Source organism: Marmota marmota, unplaced genomic scaffold (genome assembly GCF_001458135.2).
Source record: "Marmota marmota marmota unplaced genomic scaffold, marMar, whole genome shotgun sequence".
Lineage (NCBI taxonomy): Eukaryota > Metazoa > Chordata > Mammalia > Rodentia > Sciuridae > Marmota > Marmota marmota.
In genome coordinates this window covers 1,386,096-1,408,411 of record NW_026000283.1, presented here as the reverse complement: position 1 = coordinate 1,408,411, position 22,316 = coordinate 1,386,096, and the positions used below count along the sequence as shown (strand labels likewise).

Genomic DNA, 22,316 nt, shown 5'->3' with positions numbered 1-22,316 from the left:
AAAAAGAAAAAATAAGAAATGATTAGCTCTATTCTTATAATACACATAAAAAATTAACAAAATGTATGGACTTCAAGATAGAATTTAATTCCCTATGTATATTCATCATGCCTCCTTCTGTAATTTTTATTAAAAAGTGCTAAACCAAACCTTCCAAAAATTTTTCAGTATACCTGGGGACAGTGGTGTTGTATCCTGGGTCGAGCCAAACAATAAGACTGAAGAATCATCTGATTCAACTTGTGACGAATTCTTTGAAAAATCCTGTAAAAAGTTATAGTTAAAATTTTGTTTCATAAGTTTTTATAATGGCAAAATTAATTGTGTGCCAACATAATGAAGAAAACCTTATTGATTAAATTACTATAAACTATAAAACAAAAAGGTAATTACTAGTTTCTGCCAAAATTAACCCCTATTGGGTAAGGATATATGGGAACTCCTTGCATTATTTTTGTAATTTTTCTGGAAATTTAAAATTAGCTTGAAACTAAAAGTTGAAATTTAAAATTAATAATATTATTGGCAAAGTGGAGGTTATATTTTTAGTTGTAGTTGGACACAATACCTTTATTTTATTTATTTAAGTGGTGCTGAGGATCTAACCCAGAGCCTTCCATGTGCTAGGTGAGCGCTCTACCGCTAAACCACGACCTCAGCCCAAAATGGAGGTTATATTTTGGTATAACTTTTCTTTCTTTCCCTTATATTCTATGTTTGTTTTTAAATTATTCTAAGAGACAATAAATAAATTTTCTTTTTTTCTTTTTGGTACTGGGGATTGAACTCGGGGACACTCAACCACTGAGCAACATCCCCAGCCCTATTTGGTATTTTTATTTAGAGACAGGGTCTCACTGAGTTGCTTAGTGCCTTGCTTTTGCTAAGGCTGGCTTTGAACTTACAATCCTCCTGCCTCTGCCTCCCAAGTTGATGGGATTACAGGCGTGTGCCACCACGCCCGGCTTGGTACAACTTTTCTCTAAGAAAATTTTAGCAGTATCTTTCAAGGGCTTTCATAAGTTCATATCCTTTAATCCAATTATTCCACTTCTAAGAATTTGTGATATGCAAATGAAATGTTTAATGGAGAATTATTTAGAAGAGTAAGAAATAAAAGCTCATATCCGGTAATGGAGAATGGTTAAATAAATTAAATGATAGACTATCATTCACCATCATGCTTTTGAGAAATATCTTTTTCTTTTGACAAAGAAATATGTTCTCAATACAGTGTTCAATGAAAAATGAGGAATAGGTTATCAAACCAATATTAATATGGCCCTGGTTATTATACTCTATATACCACACTAACCATGTACCAGAACAAAAGTCTTCTTTGTTTTCTAACCCCTCCCATATACATTACTTTTGTAACGGGAATATAAAGATTTTGCTTGCTTGTTTTGGGCTTAGAAGTTGAGTTCAGTAGATTGTAAGAATTTTACTTTGCTACTGTTTTCTAATGATGTTAGTTTGTTAAGAAGATAAATATTAAGTGACCCAAACCATTCCATCTCTAGAATTTGAGGCATAACAGGCAGATTTCTGCATAAGCCTTTATATTTATTGTAGAAAAACAATAATGGTTATACTTAATTGTAATCAAGCACAATCTTACTGAAAGGTATTTTCTCTAAATAGTTGCACTTAAAAATGGAAAATATTCATTTCAATTTCCAAAAATAGTTCTCTAACTGAAGTTCTCAAAATAAAGTTAATATTTTAAACTGTTTCTGAAATGACAAATATGATCAATTAAGTACCATAATTTCAGAGTACAGACACATTATTTGACAAATAACTTGTTAAAATAATTCTCCAATTAGAAATTTCTTATGTCTCATAATGATTCAAAAAGGTACCAGAAGAGGTGATATACTGGGATTTAGAAGACCTGTCTATTTACTTAAACTATATAACTTTGGAAAATTCACTTCTGAGTTTCAAGTCATTTATCTTTTCAACAGAAATAATAGCCACCAATAATTTAAAATGCATTTGCCTTTTTTCTTTCCTTTTCTTTCTTATTTTTATTTTTCATTTTTGGCAGTACTGGGGTTTGAACCCAGAGGCACTGTACTAGTGTGTTACATCCCCCAGACCTTTTTATTTTGAGACAGGATCCCATTAAGTTTGCAGGGATTACAGGCATGCCTAAACCTCCCAAATTGCTGGGATTACAGGTGTGCACCACCATGCCCAGTTGTACTTGCTTTACTCTTAGTACATGTATTATACTAAGTAGTTGTTACAATAATATTAATAAAGACCTTATATAATCTCCTGTTTTATAAATAGGTAAGCTCAGGCTTAGTGCAGTTAAATAAGGTTCTCAGTACAACTCAGTTTATTGCTGATGCAGTAGGTGGAATTAGAATCCAGGTCTGCCAAAATGCAAAGACTTTGCCCATAAGCTATAGTGCACTGACTTTAAAAGTGATTCTAATCTCTCTCCCTGCCTCATTGTTGGGGCAGAGAGAATAAAATAGTTCAAAAAATTAAATAAAACTCTTAATAGGATTCTCAATTTATTTGAGAATATGTATCTATCATTTTCTTTCTTTCTCTCTCTGCACCAGGGATTGAACCCCAGGGTACTTAACCATTGAGCCATGTCCCCAGCCACTTTCTTTTTTTTTTTTGAGAAAAGGATCTCACTAAGTTGCTTATGGGCTCACCAAGTTGCTGAGGCTGGTCTTCAACTCACATTCCTTTTGTCTCAGCCTCCTGAATCACTGGGCTTACGGTGTGTACTACCATGCCCAGCTGAATCTATCATTCTTAACCCTGGCTGTACAATATAATCACCTGGAGAATTTTACAATGTCAACACAGTAAAAAAGGCAGGTTTCTTAGAGTCATGACAATAGCTTTAACCTCCTGGACACTTTAAAGAGTCTCAGAAACCTCAAGGTTCTGTGCACATCACCATTGCCTTAAGCAATGTTTTCATTTTTAAAAGAATATACTTAAATATACATACAGATTTGTGAATAGGCACATTTTTAAAACTCAGTGTTAACTTGGATCAAAATCCCATATCTAGCTCTGTGGCCTTGAGTGGATCAGTTAGCCTCTCTGTGCCTCTTTCCTCAATCATAAAATGGGACAATAGTGCCTACCTCATAGGAATGTTCTAAGAAAGAATATATAAATATATATATATATAAATTAACAGACCCCTAAATGGTATTACTTTACCTATTATGTTAAGTTTAAAAAACTGAAAAATGAAAGTATGTTCAGAATAAAAATCTTCGGAATAATTTTCTCAGTTAAGAATATCTGTTTATGATCTTAAGTTGATTTCACCGAAGTAGAAGAATAAGCAACATTAGAGGCTGGGAAGGGTAGTGGGGAGAGAGAATAGTCAGAGATTGGTATAAAAACACAATTAGGGGCCGGGATTGTGGCTCAGCACTAGAGCGCTTGCCTAGCACGGGCAGGACCTGGGTTTGATTCTCAGCACCTCATAAAAAAAAAAATAAAGGCATTGGGTTGTGTCCATCTACAAGAAAGATTCATTTTCTCTCTCTCTCTCTCTCTTTCTCTATCTCTCTCTCTCTTTAAAAAAAAGACATATACACATCTTTAAAAAAACACAATTAGTGGTGTTTATAGTACAGTAAAATGACTATTAAATATTTCACTGTACATTTTAAAATAGCTAGAAGAAAGAATTTAAATGCTTCTTACACAAAGGATTAACGTTGAAGGAGATGGATGTTAATTGTTCTTATTTGATCACTTCATGTTGTATGCATGTACTGAAATATCGCATACCTCCCAAATATGTACAACTATGTATCAATGAAATAATATATTTTTTGGTACCGAGGATTGAACTCAGGGGTACTTGACTCCTAAGCCACATTCTTAGCCCTATTTTGTATTTTATTTAGAGACAGGGTCACACTAAGTTGCTTAGCACCTCGAAGTTGCTGAGGCTGGCTTTGAACTCGTGATTCTCCTGTCTCAGCCTCCTCAACTGCTGGGATCACAGGCATGTGCCACTGTGCCCAGCGAAATAATATTTTTTAAAAAATTAAAATAAAGGGGTTGGGGTTGTGGCTCAGATGTAGCATATTGGAAGCACTGGGTTCAATCCTCAGCACCACATAAAAATAAATCAATAAAATAAAGGTATTGTGTCCAACTACAATAAAAAATTAAGTAAAACTGCCACAATACAATATTCATTACTAATTATACTTTTTAACTCATATTTAGATTGCATAGTTTTCAATACTATACCTATTTAAGCTACCTGATTTATTAACATGGTAGATAATTAGTTTTGTAGTTATTATTCTGGGTATTAGTTGAAGTATATCATAAAAGTGGTGACATTTTCTGAGGCAATTATACTTATAATGGAATGGTAACTAGCTATGAGAGTTCATAATTTTAACTTGGTATCTAGTATGTCTCTGAACCAATTGTGCATTTTCAGAAATACTTACAGGTTTAGATGTATTCTGAACAATAGCAGAGCTCTGTGAAGATTTAGATTCAGGATGAAATCTAGGCAAGGCAGTCACTGGATTTGATGCTGGGTCTTTGTAGTGTTGACTTGTAGACTTGAATAAACCAGGAATACCTACATGTAAAATTATACCATAGATTGAATATATTTCTACATAATCAATTCTGTCAAATTACTTTACTTTAATGTTAAAATAGTACATTAATACTGTACCTGAACTGAGTGAGTCATTTTTCATTCCCTTTGAAGATGAGCTGGAATTACCTCTGTTCAAAATATCTATAAAAATAATATTTATTTTAAAATTCATTATTTTAATGAAATAAAAGTAATAAAATTTTTCCAAAAGTATATCCATATATAACCAATAACAGAAATATATTTCTTTCCCTTAATGGTGACAAGATTGTGACTAAATACAAGACCTTCCTCAATCTCTATGCCACGTTTACTTTGCTAAATGCCTATAAGTTTCATTAGGGGTGAGCTGATTGGATTACTCAGCTCTTGATTACTCAGTACCATTACTCTTTTTTTGTTTTGGTACCAGGGATTGAACCTAGGGCTGCTTAACCAATGAGCCACATCCTCATCCCTTTTTATTTCATATTTTGAGAAGGGTCTCACTAAGTTGCTTAGGACCTCGCTATTGCTTAGGCTGGCCTAGAACTTGTGATACTCCAGCATCAGCCTCCTGAGTCACTGATATTATAGGTATATACAGTACCATTACTCTTGAGTTCTAAATAAGAATTCTTTTTGGTACTGGGGATTGAACCCAAGGGTGTTTGACCAGTGAGCTACTGCCCAAGCCCTTTTAATTTTTTTTTTAACTTTTTGAGACAGTGTCTCAATAAGTTGCTTAGGGCCTTGCTAAACACTTGCTAAACTTGCTAAACTGTTGAGTCTAGCCTTGAATTTGCAATCCTCCTGCCAAAGCCTATAGTCAGTGGGATTACAGGCATGTGCCACTGCACCCATGTGAATAGGAAATTTTCCTTTTTCATCTCCTAGTAGAAAAGAACCAAATCTATAACTAAAAAGAACAAAAAAAAATGTAGGAGGCAGGTTAGATTTGGCTGGCAGGCTGTAAACTGCAGGCCCTTGTTATAAGGATTAAAGACTGTTCAATAGAATAGTAAAAATATTCATTCAAAAAAGAAAATAACTAATCTCACAAAATAATTATACAAAGTAAAGTGTCACACAAAGGGTTATTTTCTGATCACTACAGAACTTTCCCAGGAAAATAGATTTCTTTGTTGATTCAAAAAACTTGGTATTGTTTTCATTCAGAAATTTCAAGATAAGTATTTACTCAAATCATTAAAGAGTTATTCCTGCTGGCCCAGTAGCACATGCCTGTAATCCCAGAGGCTTGGGGGGCTAAGACAGGAGTATTGCAAGTTTAAGGCCAGTCTCAGCAACTCAGTGAGATTCTGCCTCAAAATAAAAAATAAAAAGGGCTGTGTATGCAGCTTAGTGGCAAACTGACCATGGGGTAAATTCCCAGTATCCACTCCCTTAAAAGAGTTATCTCTACTTTTTCTGTTGGGAGTCTACTGAACACAAACTTTTAGTACCTTCCCTCCTGCACTTTATGGTACTTCTACATAAACATTTAGGTTCATACTCCATTTGCTAAAAGTATTTTATGATTTATACATAAAACACCAATAAACTTATTTACATTTAAATTCTGAGTTAATAATTTAGAAAAGAAATTCCACTGTTGTCCAATTCCTTTTTTGTTAGAATCATTTAAAATGAAGAGACACTATTCTAGTTCAGTGCTATTAATAGTCGTCTACAATTGACTTGCTGTAAGATGGGTGTAGCCAGAAGGTACATATAACACATGTAGGCACACAGAACAGAGACTGTATAATCTTGCAGTGCCTATACATTTTATAGCCATGAATCAAGATGATACTTTGATGAGTCAGTTGCCTATATGTGAGAATCACTATAACACACTAACACAAACTTATTCAGTATATTTTGATATTTTAAGCAAAGCATTCCAAATACTTCATTTTCTGTACATCTGGGCTGAAGGGAGAAAAAGAAAAAATCCAGACTACTTGGCTCCATTAATAATTAGCATTTCCCACTTAAAGAGAATGAAGAGAGATCCTATAGAATGGGAGAAAATCTTTGCCAGCTACTCTTCTGACATAGAATTAATATCCAGAATATATAAATAACTCAAAAAATTACCTCCAAAGAGTCCACAAATAACCCAATCAATAAATGGGGCAAATAAACTAAACAGACACTTCTCAAAAGAATAAACATAAATGGCCAAGAAATATATTAAAAAGTGTTCAATATCACTAGCAATCAGGGGAATGCAAATCAAAACTACACTAAAATTTTATCTCACTCCAGTTAGAATGGCAGTCACCAAGAATACAAATAATAACAAATGCTGGCAATGATGTGGGGAAAAGAATACTTAAGACACTTATGTGATTGTAAATTAGTATAGCCATTATGAAAATCAGTACGAGGTTCCTAAAAAGATGAGAAATGGAATCTCCTAGTGATAGGAATGACCCAGCTATACCTCTTCATATTTATCCAAAAAATTAAAGTCAGCATGCTACAGTAATACATTCATACTCATGTTTATAGCAGCAGCACAATTCACAAAAGCCAAGTTACAAAACCAATCTAGATATCCAACAACAATCGAATGGATACAGTGGATATACTATAGAATTTTTTTTCGGCCATTAAAGAACATTATGTCATTTTCAGGAAAATGGATAGAGCTTTTTAAAAATTTTTTTAATAGTTGTAGATGGCCATCATGACATTATTTATTTTTTATGTGGTGCTGAGGATCAAACCCAGTGCCTCACATAAGCTAGGCAAGTGCTCTGTCACTGAGCTACAGTCCCACTCCAAGCTTGACAGCACTATGCTAAGCAACATAAGCCACACTCAAAGCCAAGGGTCAAATATCTTCTCATATGTGGAAGCTAGAGAGAAAAAAAAGGAAAAAAAAAAACAGGGGTGGAAGAGAGGAATCTCATTAAAATAGAGGGAGACAAGCAAAGTAGAGGAAGGGTACCAGGAGTACTGTGGGGGTGTGTGCTGGTGAATAAAACTGACTAAATTATATTAGTGAATAATGAATCCCACTATAATAATTATAATGTCTCCATAAATAGTAGGAATTCTAATCTTAAAAGGCCTATAATGTTGTCAAGTGATTTTAATCCTTAGTTAATTATTTATTTTTTTCTCACATATGATATTTTAACCTCTCACCTCCTTACTCCCATCCCAACCACATCCCCATCAGGATTATCACAAGTTCTTACTAACCTTTACCCTTCTTCTCATCTCCAGTTCCAATAAAAGAACATGTAAATCAAGTACATTAACGCAACCAAAGGTTTTTCCACTTGAAACAACAGACATTATATGAAATTTCACTGAAGTAAATACTTACTTGAAATGGCTGGTTTTGAACTTGATATCTCTCCAACAAAGATCAGCTCATCATCATCATCTTCATTTCGAGCTTCTTCTACTTTCTTCTGCCATGGTTCCAGCTCTTCTTCTTCACATTCCATGAAGAGTTCTGCCATTTTTGAATTATCTAATTTTCAAGCAGAGAGAAACAACTCTTATTTTCAAAAAGAAAAGTACTTGGTTTTGTAATACAAAACATGCTATGTAAGATATACTTTAATATATATAAAGCAATTATTAGATTGATATTTGTAATTAGTACATGGTAGCAAAAATAAAAAACTCAGAACTCAATCTGTAAGATCTAAATTAGTAAAAAAAAAAACTTGGCTAGGTTAATAGATGATAGAGAACAGTAGCCAATAAATTTTAAAATCAAATCCAAAGTGAGTTTGTTATATGACTAGGATACGATAATATCTACCAAAAGGATTGTACCTAATCATTATCTGAAAAAAAATCCACCTATATTAACAAAAGGGAGATAAACTAAAAATATGAAGCAATAGGTAGGAAATACACTGATACAGATTCATGAATACTAAGCACAGAACAAAGCAGGGATAAGGCCCTAGACTGAAAATAAGGACATTAAATGAAGTCTAATCCATACTAAGACACATTAGACATTTCTCACTGGAAGAAATTAAGCAAATAACATACTGTGAATACCATCAGGCTGTAAGTTCTGACTAAGCACACAGAGGTCTTAGGAAGAATTTTAGTGTTCACTCATAAATATGGTTATGGGCTGGGAGTGGTGGTGCATGATCAGGAGGCTGAGGCAGGAGGATCACAAGTTGAAGGCCAGCCTCAGCAACTTAGCGAGGCCCTAAGTAACTAAGTGAGACCCTGTTTCTAAATAAAATATAGTAAAGGGCTGTGGATGTGTCTCAGTGGTTAAACACCCCTGGATTCACTCCCTAGTACCAAATAATACACACACACACACACACACACACACACACACACACACACGGACTGCCAATGAGCACCAGAAATGTGAAGAAAACCTACTATGTGAAAGACCCAAGCAACAAACCACATGAAAAGATCTTTTTTTTTTTAATATTTATTTTTTAATTCTCGGCAGACTCATCTTTGTTTGTATGTGGTGCTGAGGATCGAACCCGGGCCGCACGCATGCCAGGCGAGCGCGCTACCGCTTGAGCCACATCCCCAGCCCCAACATGAAAAGATCTTAAAGAAAATAGAGATAATACAATGGAGAAAACAGTAAAGAGAATATAATTAGCATCTTTAGAAAAAATATAATAAACAATAAAATCCACGAAAAGATTAAAAATAACACAGCAAAATCCATTATAAAAAACCCAAATGCCAAAGTTGAGTAAATGTGGAACTGAAAACAAAATATACATATACATTAAATAGAAAAGCCAAGATTGTTATAAAATTAATTTCAAATGTACAACATTCATCTAATAAAAACTTCACCGAAAGAACAGAGAGAAAGGAGAGGGGAAGGAATCAAAGAAAAATACAAGAAAAATTCCCAGTTCTAAAGAATAAAGGGCCCACCATCAAGCAGCACAAAGATCAAGAAAAAATACTCTGAGGGACCTATGAAATTTCAGAATGATGGAAATAAAAGCATATCCTAAAACTGGGGTGGAAGGAGAATAAAGTTAAAATAATGGTTTTAAATATCATGGGAAAATAATTTTCTAAACTTAATCTTTTCATCAAGCATGAGATAGATATTCTTTTATCAAGAATAAAGACTAGCAACATCAAAAAAATTATTTACCATTCTCTCCTCTTCAGGAAGAATCCACCAATATATGAAATTTAAGAAGAAGGAAAATGAAGTATGCAAAAAACATTACATTCAACACAATACAAAAATAAAGGAAAGTCCTGGGAAAATAGTTTTTTGTTTGTTTTTCAGTTCTGGAGGTAGAACTCAGGGCCTTAAGCAGGTTAGGCAAGTGCTCTGCCATTGAGCCATATCCTGGTACAATCAGGACAATAGTTGTTCAGTACTGAGCAACCACTCACAGTAAATAAAGCAGAACATTATTTCAAGAAGGTTTGACAATCTTTCGTGCAAAAAGATTAAATATTAAATTGTTAGATTATCTGACAAGTTTTACCATGTAGAAAATCTAGTTAAAAGGCTATGGAAGGGTGTAGAAAGACTTTGCTATAGAGTTTAACAAAAATTTAAAGGCTAAAAATATTTAATTGCAGGATATGAAAAAAAGAGAAAAGAAAATGTATCCAAAACATATTGATACCATGGTACTATGCTCATCAGTGAACAATATTTATTATGGTCAACATAATAAAAATACTGAATACGATTTAACTAAAAATTTATATATAACTGAGAAATGGTTGGAGAGAGGGCTAAAGTGTAAGAAACATGAAATTCTCACTGTTATGGCTTAAAAAGTATTGAAGGAAACCTAAACTAAAATAATAACAATGGGCATGTATATATGTGATTTAGTGAGAAATGGATGGGGGAAACAACTAATAAATAAAACAACTTCAGGAGTCTGGCTTATACACGGATATATTTATCTTTTAAATGTCATAATTTATAAAGGTAATAAATAACATTAAAAATGATGTCATTTTAACTTTTGTTCCAAAATTAAGACTTTTAAGGTCATGCTTTAAAAGTCATTTATAAGCAATGATTTGGGAATAGCAACACACACACACACAAAAAAAATCTTAACAAACTGGTGCTATCTTTTTTTAAATTTAATTTTGTTTTATTTTAATTTCCCCTTCAATTCAGGTATTTCACAAAGTACTTGTGTGCATATGCTTTCACACATGCTCTCTCACTCTCTCTCCTGTGGTCACTGGGCTAAAACCCTGGGCTTTAAAGATGTTAAAAAGCAATTGCTCTTACCATTGAGCTATACCACCAGCCCACAAATCTTTTTTTTGTGTGTGTGTGTGTGTGTGGTACTAGGGATTGAACCCAGGGGTGCTTCAGCACTAAGCTATATCCTCTGTCCCTTTTATTTTTTGAGACAAGGTCTCGGCTAAGTTGGTGAGGCTGGCCTCAAACTTGTAATCCTCTTGCCTCAGCCTCTTGAATAGCTGAGATTACAGGCATGCACCACTGTGCTTGGCCTTAGTCCACAAATCATTTCTTAACATAAAGTTGTTTAATGCTTAATATTTCATCTACCCCCTTAAAAGAAAATCACCATCCTATCTTCTCAAATATAATCAATATTATGAACTGACCCCTACTTTTCTAAATGATACCTCAAAACATTACATACGATGTTCTAAGTTAAATAATTAAAAGCATAATTAATGGTTTAGCACTTATATACTCTGAATATTTGAAAATACCACCCTCATTATGTTCCTTGGAGCTCTCATTCCTATTTCATCTACCTAGAATATGCATTCTCCTCACATTATACTGTCCATATCATTCAAGTACAGTGGAAAGAGCATGTACTTGACATAAAACTGAACATAGTAGTTCCCTCTTATCCACAATTTTACTTTCCATAGTTTCAGTTACCTGTAGTCAACCATGGTGTGAAAACACTAATGGAAAATTCCAGAAATAAACAATTCATAAGTTTTAAATTGCAATCTGTTCTAAGGAATATAATAAATTCTTGCACTTTTCTGCTGTTCTTTCTAGAATGTGAATCATCCCTTTGTTTAATTTATTTACAACTATATATACTATCTGCCTATATTTACTTAGTAGCAATCTTGGTTATCAGTGGTAACACACTAGTTGTGTTCAAATAACTCTTATTTTACTTAATAATAGCCCCCAAGCACATGAGTAATAATGCTGGTGATTTGGATATGCCAAAAATAACCTGGAAATTGCTCCAAGTGAAATTTATTGATTTAACAATGAAATAAAAATTGGTACACCAAGTTTGCAAAGATCTATGGTAAGAACAAATTTTCAATCTGTGAAATTATGAAAAAGAAAAAAGAAATGTGTGCTAATTTCACTGTTGCAACTCAAAATGCAAAAGTTATAGCCACAGTGCATTGTAAGTGCTTAAAGATGGAAAAGGCACTAAGTTATAGGGTTTGGTACAATTTGGCTTCAGGCATCAGCTGGGGGTCTTGGAACATATCCCCCAGAAAATAGGTGACCACTATAACATAAATCTTCACTGTACTACTTCTAGTCATGTGAATCTGGAGAAACTGCTTGAGCCTCTTTCTCCTTACTTCTAATATGCCTATAATATCTAAAAAAATGCTAAGAGAAATTCAGGAAAATGCCACATGAAATACCTAAGATACTCAAAAAATATTAATCCCCTGCCCTTTCAGTTCAATTATAATTTGCTCAATAAACCCATTAGACCTATTTTTCTTCCACCTCTTACTATACCGACGATCTATGTCATGCAATTCAAGGTTTAGTATGTATGATTTCAAATTTCTCACTGTTTTTAAATGTGTTGTAATTGTACATGTTCAACTAAAATAAGCTCCTTCAGATTAAAGAACACATTTTGTTCCTTTGCACTTCCTCCAATATTCAGTAGTCTATTGGATATGTACCAAGCCCTTAATCTACAGGCTAAGAAACTTGGTAAACTCAGGCAAAACCAAATGTGAAGAAATGAGGGAGACTCATATATACTGATAATTTTAAAAAATCATTTATATACTCATTGATATTATAGTGATACCATGTGGACACAAAGGTTTTTCCTCATTCTTTTTAACTAGGTGCTGCCCTTGTCAATATAGTCAAGATGTACTGTTAAGAAGTTTAGAAGTTACATAATAGCAAGTACAGTATGATCTTATTTAGAAATTTATTTTTTGTCTATAATTTATTTTTTGTGGTTTATGTACACCAAACCTGTAAGTTATCTCTGGGGATAAGGAGGAAACATTTCATTTCTACTTTACTTTCATTTTTATTGCATAGTATTCATTTTTACTATTAATATGTATTACTTTAATACATTTAACTATTTTTATTTTTAACAAAATATGCCCACTTATCTCTCAACTTTACTCCTTAAGAAAGGTTATCAATACAAAAGTCATGCATACTAGTATCAACTGCAGCAGCAATACTTACTTTTTTGTTGAAAAGAGTTGTCGTCATCCATCAAGTTGCAGAGTCACCTAAGAACAAACACATGACATCAATCAATTTTATGAGTCACTTTAAGTAACACTAAATACTGAAATATGAAACTTGATTCAGAAATCTTTGGGTCTAATTTCAATCTCCAGCAAACTCATGTGACATCAGGCAAGGTAGCAAGTTAGGTCTCAGTTTTCACCCTAAAAAATAGAGACCTACTATTAGAGTGGATTTTGCTTAATTAAATGTACACGTACCTAATCTTTTTCTCCCATAAAAGCTTACCTTTAGAATTTGGTTATGTTTAACATACACATGTAACTCACTTTGTATAATTGATTCACTCATGAATGAATGTAAATTTATTGAATAAAATGCTGAATGTTTTATTAAATTACAAATAAATTTTAGACAACTTTATATAAAAATGAGTAATTATGCTGTAATATATGTTTTGTAAATCTGAATTTTGAAATGCTAAGTGACATTTATATTTAACTGCTATCTCTTCTTCACATTTCAGGGAAAATGCTATTGTTACTAAAAAACCCCACGTATTTAAATAAGTTTTCATTTTATATAATTTTTTTTTACTTGTTAATTCTTACTGAAAATAACAGAAAATTAGTTGGCTACATTTCACCATAGATTAATTCATTTAATAAAACTACTCATTGCCTTCTGTGCTCAGTGTAATGTGTTAAGTTCAAGGGAAAACAACCAAGAAGAATGAGTCATAGTTCTAGGGAAAAAAACAGATGAATAAGTCACAGTCCTTTTTTTCAGAAGTTTACAATCTGTCTAGAATTATTTGGGCTTTTTTGTTTTCAGTGCCGAGGATCAAACCTAGGCCCTTACACATACCAGGCAAGCACTCTGCCACTAAGCTACACCCCCAGTCTTATTTGGATTTTTAAAACAGCTATTACATTAAACACCAAAACCATTTGAATTGGTTTATTTAAAGTAAGAATTTTATTTTGAGTTGTATTCTGAATTCTCATACACATATCATATATTCTACATACAAAATATTCTTTTTTTTAAAAAAAAGCTTTCATTTACAAAACAGAAAAGATCAAAACTAGGCATCAGAAATCTAAAGTAGCAAGATAAACAGAGCTAATTCAGTCTTTACATTTGTCTTTATCCTCAGATTTGCAAAAGTATACTTTCCCTAATTCCAAATTACTTGGCCTAAATCCCAAGAAAAAGATATTACTTTAACTCCAGAAAAAGTTACTGGCATAAATATCTGAATTTCTACTCTGAGTGAATTTTGTCCTTTAATAAATTTCCTTACTTCTGAGGCCTATTTAGTCTCTAACTCAACTATTTCATTAGTTCTTGTCTCTAAACTAGAATTAAGATAATACCTAAGTCAATTCGATAAATATATGACAATTCTTGCTTAACATTAAAGAAGGACACAGCATGTATTTTAAGGGTCATAAGTGCAAGTCTGCAAGACTCAAATAATATTTTTTATTAAATTATCATAAATATGTATTAGTATAAATACCCTAAAATGAATACTAAATGTGTAAATAGTGTTTATGAATAAGTTATATGCACTGCATGTGGCTACAGAGATGTCTTGAGGCCCATAGCAGCCACCAGGGAGCCTCAATTGGTACATTCATAAATACTTTAAAAAGTCAGAAATCCTCAGATGCTATTTGAACCATAACTTCATTTTAAAGTTGTGTTATCCAATGAGGTAACCACTAGGCACATGTGGTTACTTAAATTTCAATTAATTAAAATAAAAAATTCAGCTCTTTAATTACTCTAGCCACATTTCAATTGCTCAAAAGCCACAAGCCGCTAACTAGTGGCTACTGTATTGGATAGTGCAGCCACAGAACATTTCCATCAGACAACACAAGTCTAAAGGATCACTGCCATATTTAGTTCCAGTTAAAAAAAATAAACAAAAAAAATTCATAGATTCCTTTGGGGAAGAATTGGAGGCCATAAAAACCTCTCAAGTAATCACTTTAGAGTTGTAGTGGCAAGGCAAAAAACAATATGGGGGATTAAGTCAGCTGTTAGAGAAATGGAATTTTCAGCAAAAAATATGCAGTGGGGGATCTTAGAGCTCCAATAATAGCAACTCCAGAGGGTCTCTACATTTGCAACTAAGAGTTTTCAAAAAGGAGGAAAGAACTTTCCATTTCAGCTACTGATTCAGGTAAATAAATATACCCATGTTTAATATATTTTTCTTATGGAGAGAAAATGAATTCCAAGTAATGACATACCTCTTGAACACAACCCATTCATTTTGGGGGGTATTATGTATAATTATAATATTTAGTTTTTGGTTTTTGCTTCAGTTTTTTTTTTTTTTTGTACTGGAGATTGAACCCAGGGGCTCTTTACTACTGAGCTACATCCCCAGCCCGTTTTATGTTTTATTTAGAGACAGGGCCTCACTACTGTGCTGAGGCTGGCTTTGAGCTTGTGATCCTCCTGCCTCAGCCTCCTGAGTCACTTGGATTACAGGCTGCTTTGGTTTTTATACATGTAAAATGTAACCATATTTTTAATTTTTTAAAATTATGGATTAACATAATTCAAAAATTTTAAAAATTAAGAGGTATCACCTCATACTCACTGGGATGGCTGTAATCAAAAGATAGATAATGACAAGCATTGAAAAGAATGTAATAAAATTGGAACTCTCATACACTGCTGGCAGAAATGTGAACTGGTACAGCTACTATGGGAAACAGACAGTTAAACACATAGATATAAGACCAAACAATACCACTCTTAGATTGACAAATAGATAAAACGTGATACATCTACACAATGCAATAATATTTAGGAATAAAAAGGAATGACACATTGACACATGTACAATATGTATGAATGTTGAGAACATTAGACTAGCTGAACAAAGCCAGTCAAACAAACCAGATATTATATGATTTCATTTATAATGAAATGTCCAGAAATGTTAAATCCACAGAGACAGAGTAGAGTAGTGGCTACCAAGGTCTAATTGGTACAGGGTTTCTTTCTGGAGTGATGAAAATGTTCTAAAGTTGATTGTGGTGATGCTTATAGAACTTTGTATGAAAACCACTAAGTTGTACACTTTAAATGGGCAAATTGTATGTCATATAAATTATATTTAAATAAGGGTATTTAAAATAATAAGATAGTAGCAGTTAAGACTAGGAGTATTGGAGTCACTCTGCACAGAAAGAGTACTTAAGAAGCCAACAAAGAGAATAGTAAAGCTGTAAGATTTGGGGGTAGAGAAAGCGAAGAGGTAAGATATGGAGACATTTAAGACCTAATAACATTTAAACACCTGAAGCTAGTCATATTGGAAGCAAACTATCAACTAAGGGGTTTCAGTTAAGAGAGGAAAAAAACTAATCATTTTCAGTTTACTTCACTTCAAACCAGATTTCAGCATTTTTATTCAAGAGTAAAAAATACATTCACCAATTGTTTATCCCAACATTTTTTAAACCAAGGTCAACAGATCGCTGGGGAAAAGATATACTCCAGATGGTACAAAAGAACTCTATTAACAATATAATTGTTTTTGTTTTGCTGTGTATCTAAAAAAATTAACGTTTCCTGGGATCATCCAGATGACCACCTTATAACTAAGCCTGACCACAAAATATTAGTACTGATGTTTTTATCTGTATTTACTACTGCATTGTCACTAAGTACTATTACTTTTATTGGTATGGCAATAATAAAATAACAAAGGGACAGAATATCTAAATGTTGTATCTTCACTAAAAGAGCAAATTACAGTTATCTTTAGCTACAGAAATGAAGGTATTGAAATGGCTGAAATAGGAAAATCTTGATCTTCATGATATAGATATGAAAAAAATCAATATAAATAGGCAGTAACTTTATTTTAGCAAAATATATTATTCATTCAATACATAAAACTGATTGAAGTATCATTGATTTTGTAGTTTCAAGTGCTTATTTTGTTTTATTGTTGTGTAAGAACTCTGGGACTATTTTAAACATTTTCAGTATGGGGTGCCTGTAAAAATGTTCTTATAATAGTAATTAACTAGTACATTACTCAAAACCAAGACATATTTGTTTATTCCTTGGTTCCTTGGAGAATTTCACTGGCATCTAAACAATTCAAACTTCCAAACCAGGTTTTGGGAACAAATCACATACAATTCAAGAAGGAAATATTCTCAAGAAGTTTCTATATTGAGCAAATTATTCCAGATACATTTTGAGAAGGTATTTCTTTAATAATTTTGCTGTTTTTTCCTAATTTATTTGTGTTTTCAATTTTGTCTTGATTTTTCATTCTTTGTCTATTTAAGAAAATAGCTAGTTTAAACTAGAATTTAAAATTCACTAGCATAATATTTTGTGAAGTTGGCCTATATTTTAAAAAATTTTCTTTTATATTAGTTTTTGGGATAGAGCACTATAATAAAATTTACTTTCTGAAAAATAATGTTTATATTATATTCTGGCTAACGCCTATAGCTACAGGAATGTAATTTTGGAGCAATTCACATGTAAAAGACATAACCTGGGGAAAAGACTGATGCACTATTATTGGCCTCTCAAAAGCAACCTATATAATAAATATTTTACATAATTTAATAACATACTCTATAATCACTAATTCCTAAAATAATACATGAAGCATGTATTATTAATTCACATTTTATAGGAGTAAAAATAACAGGGAAAGTGTAAATTAAGTGCACTGAGCACAGGGCTTAAAAACCTCAATGGGAATTTTGGGTCTACCACTTTATGGCTGCCAAATCTAGGAAGCTTAATTAACTTTTTGAGACCTAGTTTCTCTATCTGTAAAAGAAAAACAGAAGTACCTTACTTGTAGTACAACTATGAATAATTTAAAGCATACGAGATAATTCTTGCAAAGTACTTTGAATTATTTTGCTTCATAATTCTTTATCTGAAGTTATAGCACAAGTGGAGTATAAGCACTAAAAAAATTAAAATTCAGCTGGACAACGTGGTACATGCTTATAATCCTACCACTTCTTTCAAGGCTGAGGCAGGAGAATCACAAGTTCGAGGATAGCCTAAGCAACTTAACAAGATCCTCAGCAATTTAGCAAGACCTTGTTTCAAAATAAAAAATAAAAAGAATTAAAAAAGCTCTCTGGGTTCAATTCCCAATTATCAAAAGAAAAAAGAAAGAAAATACCGTCACAGATAATTATGTTTATGTAGATTATATCTGATATTTAATAAAAAGTCTACTGTAAGTTTATATATACTTTTAATGAAATATTTCTTTTTAAGTTTTAGTTGTAGATGGACAAATACCTTTGTTTATTTATTTTATGCGATGCTGAGGATCAAACCCAGTGTCTCACATGTGTGAGGCTAGTGCTCTACTGTTGAGCCACAACCCAGCCCCTAATGAAAATATTTTTAAAACAAAAAATATAGTTAGAAAAATGGCATTTACATTTTTGCCAATGTCTTTAACACTTGTCTTAAAAGAAAACTAGAAGTATTTCTAAATTCTTTTTTATTTGGTACTGGGGATTAAACCCAGGGGCATTTAACCATTGAGTCACATCCCCAGCCCTTTTTAATATTTTATTTTAGAGACAAAATATTAGGGTCTCATTGAGTTACTTAGGGCCTCACTAACTTGCTGAGGCTGGCTTTCAACTTGCAATCCTCCTGCCTCAGCCTCCTGAGCAGCTGGTATTAGAGGCATGCACCACCACTGCACCAGGCTCTAAATTCTTATTAAGTATCTAAAAAGTTGTTTTCATTATTCCTTCATTTTTAAATGTCAATTATTAGTAAATGACCTAAAAGCATAAAAATAAAATTATAATGGTCCATTGAACCCAACTGGTACATAGTGATGACTATTTGAATGGATATACTGAAGGTGAAACACTCTTTAAAAGAAAACAACTTTGCAGAGAATGAATTTTTAAAAGTCTGGACACATTTTATTCAAATTACTGAGAAAATCAAGTCTTTATGAATCATTACTTAAAACAACCTGACTAAAAACCAAATATTAAGTTCTTCTCCAAAGTAGGAAGACAGAAAAAGTATTCAGGGCTATATGTCTAATTAGTGAATATAAACAATAAATATTTCTGGTCTTTGAAAAGTTACTTTTGAGTAGTGAAATATTTTCAATATAAATTTTCAATATCCTATCTATCACTTTTTAAAGCTATAGAATACTTTCTATTTACAAAAAATGTTATTCGATTTAGGATTTCCTCTTCCCAATTAGTATAACAGCAACAAAAAATTCTTGGTGGGCTGGGGTCGTAGCTCAGTGGTATAGCGCTTGCCTAGCATGCACAGGCTCTGGTTTCCTCAGCACCACACACACACACATAAAATCTTGGAATGGTTCTAAATGTCCTCCTGAAAAAAAGAAAACAAAACAAGTGGGAGGGAAGGAGGCTATGGAATTATAAAGCCCTTGGTCTTACCTTTCTCTTTCCTTCTAAAAAAGACAATGGTGCAGAGTAAAACGCTGGACTGAAAAATCAAGACTGGACTAGAAAATTTAACTGGAAGAAATAAATTAAACAGAAAAAGCTGAGATTTGGAGTTCTTCAATATCAGAACTTTTTCAATAGGTTATTTTTCAACATGTTTGGAAATAATATTGAAATACTAAAAGGCTGAAAACATGGCATCTTAAAAATATAAAGGAGAAGGGAATTGAAATTGAATAATATTTTGTAGAATTTTTAAGGTGAACCTTCTCGCTTACTCTCCACCCCGCCCCCCACTCCCATAGAGCAGGGCATAATTTAGTGAACTGAGCATTGGATGAGGGTCAGAGACCACCGCTCAAGAATTAGTTCTGCTTCCAAACCACATAACCCTGCTCAATTCCTCTCCTTGAGGCTATTTTCTCACCTTCAAAATAGTTCTATTGGGGCTGGGGTGTGGCTCAGTGGCAGAGCCCTCTGGAAGCACTGGTTTGATCCTCAGCACCACATAAAAAATAAATAAACAAAATAAAGATACTGTATCCATGTATAACTAAAAAAAATTTTTTTAATAGTTCTATTGCCAGGTGTGGTGACCACACACCTGTAATCCTAGTGACTCAGAAGGCTGAGGCAGAAGGATCTCAATTTCAAGAACAGCCTGGGCAACTTAGAGAGACCCTGTCTCAAAAAAAAGGGGGGGGGGGCAGAGATGAAGCTCAGTGGTACAATGTCCTTGGGCTGAACCCCTAGTATCACAAAAACAAAAACAAAACACCCAGAACCAACCAACCAAAAAACAACAGTTCCATCAACACCCCACCTCAAAAAGGGCTTCAATGAAATATACAAATATGATATAATTTTAATAGAATTTGTACTGATAAGCAAACGCTGCCAGGCTGGGGATACAGCTTGGTAGGTCTGCCTTGCATGCATAAGGCCCTGGGTTCAATCCCCAGCACCACAAAACACAAAAAATATATAAAATAAAGCAAACCCTGCCTTCATAGGCTCAGTGTAGTTTCTGCTTGAGTCACAATTTGCACTGCAGCCCCAAAGCAGGACACCTCACAAATGCTAAAAGGATATTTTTGTAATTTAAAATCCCATTTCTAGGCTTTAAATTTATGTTTAATGACACTAAAAGATCTAAAAACTCCTAGTCCAAACCCTGAAACAATAAAGCCAAGAATTTATTTTCAGATTAAAATCTATGTACAAAACAAATATTTTCAAACAAAGAAAATTCCATGGATGAAGGTCTCCCATGCTTGTAGAAACTGCTTCACTTGACAATGTCCTCAAATTTCTCCTTAAAAAAGCATAAAAAGTTTAGTTAATAGGAACTCCCTCCTCTTTATAGGTTTGTGAAGAAAACCTCGGAATGAGATAATTTTTTCCATCTCATTATGAAAAACCTGCACAGCTCACTGTTAGAAAACCGTGTAACTCCACGTTTCTCCTCCGGGCTCGTATCCTCTAGACAATAACGGGATGAAGCACGATTTCTATGACAGAGGAAAGGCAGTCCCTCCGGCAAGAACAAGGGTGTGAGCCTGGAATTACTGGTAACCTGGGTCGAGAGGAGGGAGATCCTAGGCAGTACGAAGGAGCCCTGATGCCTGAAAGTTCAGATGCCCCCTAGTATTTCCCACCATTGAACAGACTGGGGGGTGGGCGGGTCTCCGCCAAACCTTGGCATCAATCGTACAAAAGACCAAAGGGAGTTGTCTCCAGAAAGAAAAGCCAAAAGCAAGCTGGGGATGGAGAAACTCACAGGCCTCTGGTGGTGAGGGGGTGGCGACTGTGGCCCGCGCGGCCCTGTTCCAGTAGACAGCTGCCCGTGAGACCGCGACCCGCCTTGGGCGGCCAAACCTCGCCGCGGAGCAGCTATCTTTCCAAGATCCCTCCCCCTCTAAGGCCGACGCAAAATGGTGGCCCACCCGCCGTAGCGCCGCCAAGCCCATCCCCTCCCCCGCCACCTAATCAATACCGGATACCCGCTCCGCCTCTGCACATCCGGGTACCTTTTCTAACGGTCCCTGGATGGCGGGTGCAAACATGTGCACCGCTTTACACACCCTCGAAGGCAACTGTGCAGGAGCCAAGAGCTGTAGGCTGTGGACCTTGGGCAAGGGGAGGAACTAACAGGGATGTCAGTCTCCCCAATGAACCTGCCCTGCCCTTCAACCTCCGATTGCAGTCTAAAATTAGAGCTGCATATTGTCTCTGATCACAGGGAAATGCAAATTCTGATTCCTCCTTGTGTTGTGACTGCTAGAGGAACCAGTTTTAAAATCTGTACTTGGTGCATCCCTCATCTTTTACCAAAGAAATGTAAGTCATTTAATTGGTAAATTTCACCAAGTTTGTCCTAAATATGTTTTTGCTTGACTCTGTTATTTTTAAAAAATTTTATCTATTTTATTCATTTTAGTTGTTGATGGACATTTATTTTTTTATTTACATGTGGTGCTGAGAATTGAACCCAGTGCCTTACACATTAGAGACAAGTGCCCTACCACTGAGCCACATTCCCAGCCCCTGTTATTCTTAATTCTGTCATAAAGGTGCCTATAATGATTACCAGAAGGTTAAGAAAAAAATATATTTACCAGATAAACACTTGATAAAATACTGCTTGCACATTTTCCCTTCTCTCTTTTTTTTCTTTTTTGCTTGTTGTTTTTTGTCCCTCCCCCACCCCCTTTTTTGTTTGTTTTTTCATCTTTTTGGTTGGTTCTTTTGGGCAGCAGGGATTGAACACTGGAGCACTTTA

General features: G+C 34.0%; 1 protein-coding gene across 1 annotated transcript in view; it reads right to left on the bottom strand.

Moving 5' to 3' along the window:
- Positions 1 to 19,980, bottom strand: part of Znf280c (zinc finger protein 280C) — a 54,684-nt gene extending 34,704 nt beyond the window's left edge. The window contains exons 1-7 of the mRNA XM_015498487.2: positions 19,962 to 19,980; positions 19,526 to 19,606; positions 13,050 to 13,096; positions 7,953 to 8,102; positions 4,703 to 4,768; positions 4,467 to 4,603; positions 174 to 264 (exon numbers count right to left, since the gene is read on the bottom strand). Coding sequence (XP_015353973.1) covers positions 174 to 264; positions 4,467 to 4,603; positions 4,703 to 4,768; positions 7,953 to 8,102; positions 13,050 to 13,080 — 475 coding nt within the window. The 5' untranslated portion in view covers positions 13,081 to 13,096; positions 19,526 to 19,606; positions 19,962 to 19,980. The remainder of the gene's footprint in view (positions 1 to 173; positions 265 to 4,466; positions 4,604 to 4,702; positions 4,769 to 7,952; positions 8,103 to 13,049; positions 13,097 to 19,525; positions 19,607 to 19,961) is intronic.
- Positions 19,981 to 22,316: the final 2,336 nt, after the last annotated feature.